This window comes from Gymnodraco acuticeps, unplaced genomic scaffold (genome assembly GCF_902827175.1).
Source record: "Gymnodraco acuticeps unplaced genomic scaffold, fGymAcu1.1, whole genome shotgun sequence".
Lineage (NCBI taxonomy): Eukaryota > Metazoa > Chordata > Actinopteri > Perciformes > Bathydraconidae > Gymnodraco > Gymnodraco acuticeps.
The window spans coordinates 3,612,359-3,620,732 of record NW_022990590.1 but is presented as its reverse complement, the minus strand read 5'-3'; the positions used below and the strand labels follow the sequence as shown (position 1 = coordinate 3,620,732).

General features: G+C 44.6%; 1 protein-coding gene across 4 annotated transcripts; it reads left to right on the top strand.

Moving 5' to 3' along the window:
* Positions 1-3,902: 3,902 nt before the first annotated feature.
* LOC117554371 (P2X purinoceptor 7) lies at positions 3,903-5,449 on the top strand. 4 transcript variants are annotated; one of them, XM_034228785.1, is made up of 5 exons: positions 3,903-4,020; positions 4,105-4,174; positions 4,352-4,506; positions 4,804-4,969; positions 5,242-5,449. In XM_034228785.1, the coding sequence occupies exons 1-4, from the start codon at positions 3,905-3,907 to the stop codon at positions 4,964-4,966; spliced, it is 504 nt and encodes a 167-aa protein (XP_034084676.1). In that variant the 5' UTR covers positions 3,903-3,904; the 3' UTR covers positions 4,967-4,969; positions 5,242-5,449. The 4 variants fall into 4 exon arrangements, with proteins under 4 accessions (XP_034084676.1, XP_034084674.1, XP_034084675.1 ...); XM_034228783.1 differs by having other exon boundaries at positions 5,231-5,449; XM_034228784.1 differs by having other exon boundaries at positions 5,214-5,363.
* Positions 5,450-8,374: the final 2,925 nt, after the last annotated feature.

Below are 8,374 nucleotides of genomic sequence, written 5' to 3'. Positions count from 1 at the left end.
TTATTTCCCTCTGCATTATGAACGCGCATCTAACCCACGGGACCGCGCCGCCCGGCACATTCATGTTACGTGTCCCGACCAATCAGAGCACACTGCTCACAGGGAGGGTGGGGGCTGGAGCTATTGGAGCTATTGGAGCTACAACGAGCCGTTAAAGGCAGAGAGTGAAATTCAGTGAATACACGTAGTTTACAGAGATGCTGTTTGAGAAACCAATGTGAGTTGCGTTTATCTTTACCCATGGATGCACAATAAGAACGGACTCATATCGTCTTACTGCCATCCCACGGAGCTGTACTAATGGATATATTGCACATGTTTGCTGTAATTCATTATCATACTACATGGGCTGTATGATTAAATCTTGTACCGTAAATGTTGTATTAAATAAAGTTAATATTACCGACATTATTAACGTCCCTGTAGCTTCGTATTGCACTAAGAAGCTTATTGCACTGTATATAAATATATATATATACAGTGCAATAATTATTTCATGCTAAATGAAGCTCTGTTGGATATCACTAGATCCTGTTACAGCGTAATATAAGTACATAACGATTGATGTGTACATTAGCATCATTACTAGCTAGCCGCTAGCTGCTAACTGCCGCCTCGTTCATATCAAATCCATGATAACAACAATCCATTACCATGCTGTCATGAACGCGCGGTGCTGTTACGTGTACGCAAATTGACGTGCTTGATGTGAACGAGCATTTTGGTTAAAGTTGTGCATGCTCTATGAGTGCACATACGGGTACTTCTCAGGCATGCTGGGTAATCTGTGACGTTTCACTCTCTCAAAAGTTGGGCGATTTTATCATCCTGCGCTAATGAGCAGCTCTCATAGGAATTAATGAGGCCCCGCCTCCCACGCTGTATCCAGTTCTTATTATACATCCATGGTTGCGGCCATGGATGTATAATAAGAACTGGATACAGCGTGGGAGGCGGGGCCTCATTCATTCCTATGAGAGTTGCTTGTCACTACCAAGCCCCCAGGAAGTGCGCCGGACTCAGATGGAAATATTCGTGCTGGCCAAATGGCGGTACTGCACATCCGTTTGGTTGCCAGGCCCGGAAACACTTTTTCCCATTGACTTACATGGGGAAAGAATGGTCTGTAAATCGTTGGATAATTTTTTTTAAACTAAATAAACTACACAGTATGAACACTTGTATAGCCCTTATTAAAAACATTCGTTCCTCAAGTTGTAAAAATGTGCTAATAACGTTATTCTGAGAGTTATTTCCCTCTGCATTATGAACGCGCATCTAACCCACGGGACCGCGCCCCCCTGCACGTTAATGTTACGTGTTCAGCACTACATGCGTTTATCTTTACCCATGGATGCACAATAACAACGGACCCATATCGCCTTACTGCCAGCCCACGGAGCTGTAATAATGGATATATTGCACATGTTTGCTGTAATTCATAATTTGTAAAATAGTATACTACATGGGCTGTATGATTAAATCTTGTACCGTAAATGTTGTATTAAATAAAGTTAATATTACCGACGTTAGATTAACGTCCCTGTAGCTCCTTATTGCACTAAGAAGCTTATTGCACTGTATATAAATATATATATATATATATATATATATATACAGTGCAATAATTATTTCATGCTAAATGAAGCTCTGTTGGATATCACTAGATCCTGTTACAGCGTAATATAAGTACATAACGATTGATGTGTACATTAGCATCATTACTAGCTAGCCGCTAGCTGCTAACTGCCGCCTCGTTCATATCAAATCCATGATAACAACAATCCATTACCATGTTGTCATGAACGCGCGGTGCTGTTACGTGTACGCAAATTGACGTGCTTGATGTGAACGAGCATTTTGGTTAAAGTTGCGCATGCTCTATGAGTGCACGTACTTCTCAGGCATGCTGGGTAATCTGTGACGTTTCACTCTCTCAAAAGTTGGGCCATTTTATCATCATGTGCTAATGAGCAGCTCTCATAGGAATGAATGAGGCCCCGCCTCCCACGCTGTATCCAGTTCTTATTATACATCCATGATCCAGACTCATCTCCCGCATTGCCCCAACACACACAAAACCGGAGCTGAGAGAAAAGATAACACCGAGAACACACATGCAGCGCAAGAGAACTCCCTCCCTTCTACTTCCGGCTTTGGTTAATTTCCGTTAAGCAGCCAAAGCCTTTACACCATTTATTTTTGTTGTATAGTTTTATACAACAAATTATGTATTTTACGACAAAGCACAATAATATTGATTGTTGTAAAGCTATAATCTGTGACACCTGCTATAGCTTCAAACCTCTGTAAATGAAATATATGATATGCCCAGTATGCACTGTTTTTTTTAACAAGTTATTTCCAGTGTAGATAAAATGACAAAACACATTCAAGTATTACATTTTTAACAGTTGAACAGTATTTCCGTGCACATGACTTGTGTTTAAAGTGTATAGTCCATTTGAGTTTTTGTGGGTGCATTCACACCTACAATGGTCTGGTGCGCTAAACCGACGCCATGAGAGGATGTCTGAACTGGTCCCTGCTTCCGTGGCAGGGCAGCATTCTCTGAAAGAACACATATTTAGTTCATTCATATTTATTTTGACCTACGCTGATGGATAATTAAGTGAGAACACAACACTTGTCTTATTAATGATGTCTATTACTGCACACTGGGGACATAGCAAAACATTTGAAATGTGTCTTTATACTGTTTTTAGATAAAGTTACCTGGAACTCTCCAGAGAGGCCTCCTCTGAAACCCTAGGGTTCAGGATCAGTGTTCAGCAGCTGGGCTGCGGGGCGAGCCTGCCCTCCTGGAGAACACATTAACACAAGTGATGCTTAAGAAGGTCAAATCTTAAGGATTAACATTTGCTAGATTATCGATAAGCGAGAATCCAATTGCAGCCATTTGTTTTGCTTCAACCAATTCACTTTTCATTGAAGTTGCTCCCCAAATACTGTGTATTTTTTTTCCTTTCAAGGACTACTTCACCCAGAAAATGACCATTTCTATATTAATTACTCACCGGTATTCACTCTCTGCCCTAAAACGGCTTGTTGAGCCCAGTGTGCTCTGATTGGTCAGCTCGGCCACTCTGTTCTGATTAGTCAACCACCAGAGAGGCTCCGCCCATGAGGCTCTTCAGTTCAGTGTTGCCAACTTGGCGGTTTTGTCGTTAAATTTGGCGGCTTTCCAAACCCTCCGGCTACTTATTTGTGTCAAAAGCGACTAACGACTAATCTAACGATTTATAATGGTGTTATTAGCGACTTTTCTGGTGTTTGGAGACTCACGTATTGTTCTGCAGTTAACGAGCCGCAGGTGCTGCCGTGAGCCCCGCCTCCCTCCCATAGTACTCACAGGCGCTCAGACTGACAGTTGCCTGGCCACAGCAGAGCTGCTCTGCAGTCAGAGCAGAGAGGAGACAACCACACTCCCTCGCGTCGAGACTGCAAATGAATTGCGCATGCGCCAACTGCCAAGCCGTCCTGGTTTTGAGCGGGATTTAAATGTAAAATGTAAATGTTTCTTCACTCACTTTCACACTATAATAAATAACTGCCTTTGCTTTGCTTTGACTCACACAGCCTCAGTCACTCAATCACCTCGTCCACTGTGTGTGTGCCTCTCTGTGACAAGCTAAACATCTCTGTGACAAGCTAAACATCATGATGCTTTCCTGGAGAAGTCCAGAATTTGATCCTTGAAGGGTTGGGAACGTTTTTTGTACTCCCCTCTACCATGCTCTCTCCTACAGCCGCCATTACATGATATGCAAATTAGGCGATGACGTCATTTAGCGACTTCTGGCGACTTTCCGGACAGCCAATAGCTACTTTCCTTACTATGGAGTTGGCAACACTGCTTCAGTTCAGTTCTTTCAGTTTTGAAATGGCGTCAGTACAGCCGTATATGTATGAACCGGAGTCCGATCCTGAAAGTGAGAAGGACCGTGATGGACCTGATCCACCGTCCCAAACTAGACTAGAGCAGGCGGTTTCAGAGTGGAAAGTATTAATTTTGTATAGATCTTAGCTAGAACTGCATCATTTATCTACCGCTGACCAAACTGTACAACTGTTGTTATTTAGGTGCACGTGTGGAAACTGCGCAGTCATGCCTACCGAAGTGGAAAACGTCTGTTGCAGGGAAATTAGAAAGGTGACAGATTCAACATAAATACCAACAGTAGCACACATTATATACTTGTCAAGTCAATAGACTATTATATGCCCTTTTATTTATTCTATAGTAATTGAATGTTTATTTTGTAAACCTCGCCATAGTTGGATTTAATTGCTAAACGTGTTATGTTACAAATATCTTGTCTTCCTGTAGGTTGTAACACGAATGAAGCAAGTCCCAGAACCTATTGTGTGCATGGTTGACCACCCCGGACTAGAGCCAAACTGTCTTAATCCATACACCCTGCAGAACCTCCATAACATTTATAGATTTGATTATGGACCTTTGAGGCGTAGAACGGAAGAAGAGTAAGTTATTTTTACCTGTAATAAACTACTACTGTATTTGATGAAAAGTCAAATCATGGTTTGCTATATATGAATGATATGCTATCTAGGAGCAAATCATTCAGGGAAGAAAGGCTACCAAGTATTTCAATCAAACTTTATTTTTTGAACTGTACAAAATGATCATGTGTACACTGTATAAGATAAGATGGACCTTTATTAATCCCTGTGGGGAAATTCAGTTGTTCAAGCAGCCAGAGGGTAAGGGTGAAAAACAGGACAGCACATATATCTTATCATCCATTCCTCCCCTTATAGGCGTTTCCAGCATCTTGCCTATCGCAGCTTTGTAAGCTGGTGCTGGGGCTTTTTAGGACGAGGCATCAGAGTGGTCATTCCGTCGTGTGTTGTCCGCCGGATACGCCAGGAGTTTCCTGATCTGGCTGGACAGTATGTTGGCTTCCGACCGCCCCTCGACTGAAACGTGAGACATGGCGGGCTACCACTTCCTCCTTTGAGGGCCTGTCAAATTGAGTGGACAGGTCCTTTGGGATGGTGATTTTATTCATCTCCTCCACAAAGGGTGTTGGGTCCTCAAAGACTTCTTCAAACACCAGCCTCATCAGCTCACCCACATACACTGAAAAATATAACATTCATATAATAATTTATTATTTGTATTCAGTTATTCATTTTTCTTTTATTCCGTCATTGTACAAATAATTCAGTGTGGCTATCGCTCTAGGTCGTCCTCAGACGAGCCCTCCATCGTCGCTTCCAGTCATCCCGGTTCTCCATACATCTGGCCAGTTCATTGGTGCTATAATCATTTCAAATGTAAGTTATGTTTGTAATAAAAACACAAATATTTGACAACTTACTGCATGTAGGGTCCTTCTTTACAGGCTTTGCGGTACATTCTCCCCTCCTTGCTTATGGATAGGCCAATCTGTGCACAAGTAGTCCTGCAGCTTGCTCACGGTCAGCATTCTCATTGTGATGCATGGCTGATAGACACAACCTATAGAACAGCAAAATATAATGAGACTTTGTGTGATGACAGAATAAAACGGAACATGAGATTCCAACAGTATATATGCTTGGCTAGCAGAGGGTGCGTCATAGCCTAGTCATAGCTCTGGGCGTGGCTACTGGGTGTTCAGACGTCACAATGTCCAGGAAGAACATGAGAAATCTCCAACGAGGCGTTTTGGGGAGGTCTTCTCTGTGTTAGAGTTGTACTGCCTACAGGGTGTACTTTGAGGGTTTGTGACTCTGCAGACCGTTTACATGCATGAGAACCTTCATAACACACTAGGGGACGGATAATAACCGGAAAAGCATGACATGTCTCCTTTTGTGTTTTTCTTGCGTGCATCAAAAATATGATTATTGCTGAATTAGTATAAAAAGTAAATTGGGGGATTATCCTTTGACATGGCTACAGCTGCCCTATCCTGTGTGATTTGATGAGTGAACTCTCACCGAGTGTTTTCACGTAGGCTCGAGCCAGGCCCACCTCACTCTTGATGTCACAGATGTAGTTGTAGAGGTCATTCCGCGGTCTAAAAAAACACAGTTAACGCATGAAACCACAGAAAACCAAGGTCATTATCTGCTTTTGGTAGTAAATATAAAATCATCACTACCTTGTCCGTCTCGGCCCAGCTGTGGTTCTTGAGCCAGTCCAGCTCCTGCAGCAGGGTGCGGGCGGTGGGGCCGTGTTCGTACGGCAGGTAGAAGAGCTCCGACAGCAGCTTCAGGTCCTCCAGGGTGAGGGGCTCGGCCGTGTACAGAGGGTTCTCCCCAGGTCCTGGGATATAGGAGCCCTCCCCCATATCTGTCTGCATCCTCTGAAACCTCCTTCTTCAGACGAGCTGGAGGACGAGGAGGGGGAAATTAGATGCTTTGTTCTACTGGGACACCCACCCCACCCCTGGCCTTAAAGATCAAATGCAAAGATTTTTTTATAATTGCCAGTAAAATCGAAATCATATAGCTACAACACTATCTAAGATATTGCAGTATTAAAAGCGGAGATAATATGCGTCTGGCAATGCGTAATATTTATTTTGTTCAACCCCCAACACCAAGTCCGACGATTTATTTCTCAGCCATTAAATACGCTCGTCTCCGCAAGATGGCGCTGCGCGTGACGTCAGAGTGTACAAACATATTTCCACCTGGCTTATCGCTCACAGCTGCTTCCGCCGATAGTACAACTTAGTTTCGTTATCATGTCTGATTTTGAGTCGGAGGCCACCCAAGATCTGGAGTATGTTGTCGACATCCAACCACTAAAACCACTAAAGTATTTTGACTCGTTAGTTTTATTAACTGATTGTAGGTGATTATTTTTCCCGGGTCGCCGAGGGTGCTGGCGTTGTTTATTCGCCGCTCCTCCGCCCCAAATATTGTTCTTTAGTCCAGATCAGAACCTCTCCTGTCTGGCTCTCTACTTTTGAAACGTCAGTCATCAGCAAAAATAGCAGCATCTCTATATCGAATCGACACAGATCTTTGTGTTGTCATCTCCTACCTGCTGGCTCTTTCCTGCTCACCGGTCCCTAGCCTGCTAGCTAGCATTATCGGACCTAGCAGGCTGCTACCTAGATGCTCCTCGGCTCCCTGAAGTCTGCTGAGCTAACATTTCTGTCTCCACCCCAACTCCACCCTAATTCCGCGGCTCGTGTGGGTCTTCCCATCCCGCTGCGATCAGCCGGCTTCCCCGTTGACATCGTCTCTCCCTGCCGCCTACAGCCGGTGGCTATCAAGCTAGCTAACCAGCTAGGCTGGTCACCCGGCTCCCACTCTGCACCAGGCTGTCAGCCCCTCCTACGATTCTCCTCTGGAAACCACTGGAATTATTCTCCTGATATGCTGTGGATTATAATTCTCATTTTATCTGGACTCACACCGCTCCTTCTTCCACGGTCATCCGGCTCCTGGTCTCTGCTGCCCGGGTCCCCAGCATTAGCTAGCTCCGTGCTAGCGCCACTTCACCGGATCATGCCGCCGCTCTACTCCCTGTCAGATCTCCACTCCTTTAATAACCGCCTGCGTCTGGACTGCATGGACATCCTCGCAGATAATGAAATACTCCGCAAACGCCGTCCTCCACACAGAGGCTCTGGCCGTAAGTTTTTATTTAATTCCACGTCTCCACATTCCATCCCGTCCATTCGGTCCTGTCACACGCCCACACTACGCCATCACAACAAACAACACGTGAATCTGACCAATCTCCTTCCACTCCCCCGGTCCACACAACCCCCCCCCAATGCAACGTCACCTCAGAGCAGCCCTGCTCAACACACGCTCCATCCACAATAAAAGCCACATTCTGAATGAATTCATTAAAGACAATAACCTGGACTTTCTGTATCTGACTGAAACATGGCAAAAACCCCTGGACTATTTTAGTTTAAATCAAATCACCCCAGCAGGATTCACATACATTGACAAACCTCGCCCACAAGGGCGGGGTGGTGGAAAACTTCTCCCAGATCCCGCACCGTTCGTACATCCGAAAGCACAACAATAACCCATGTTTTGCGTGATTTCGCGGATATAATTCAGAGTTTTCTGCACCAGTCATGAGCGAAAAACACCGCTGACATGTGAACAGCGCACGAGACTGCCGATGTCAGTACCAGATATGTTCGGGCTACCAGATATGTTCGGGTGTAATTCCGTCGCATCCGTCATCCGTCATATACTCACCTCCCTCTGCCAAGCCCCCAGGAAGTGCGCCGGACTCAGATGAAAATATTCGTGCTGGCCAAACGGCAGTACTACACTTCCGTTTGGTTGCCAGGCCCGGAAACACTTTTTCCCATTGACTTACATGGGGAAAGAGTGGTCTGTAACTCGTTGGATAATTTTTTTT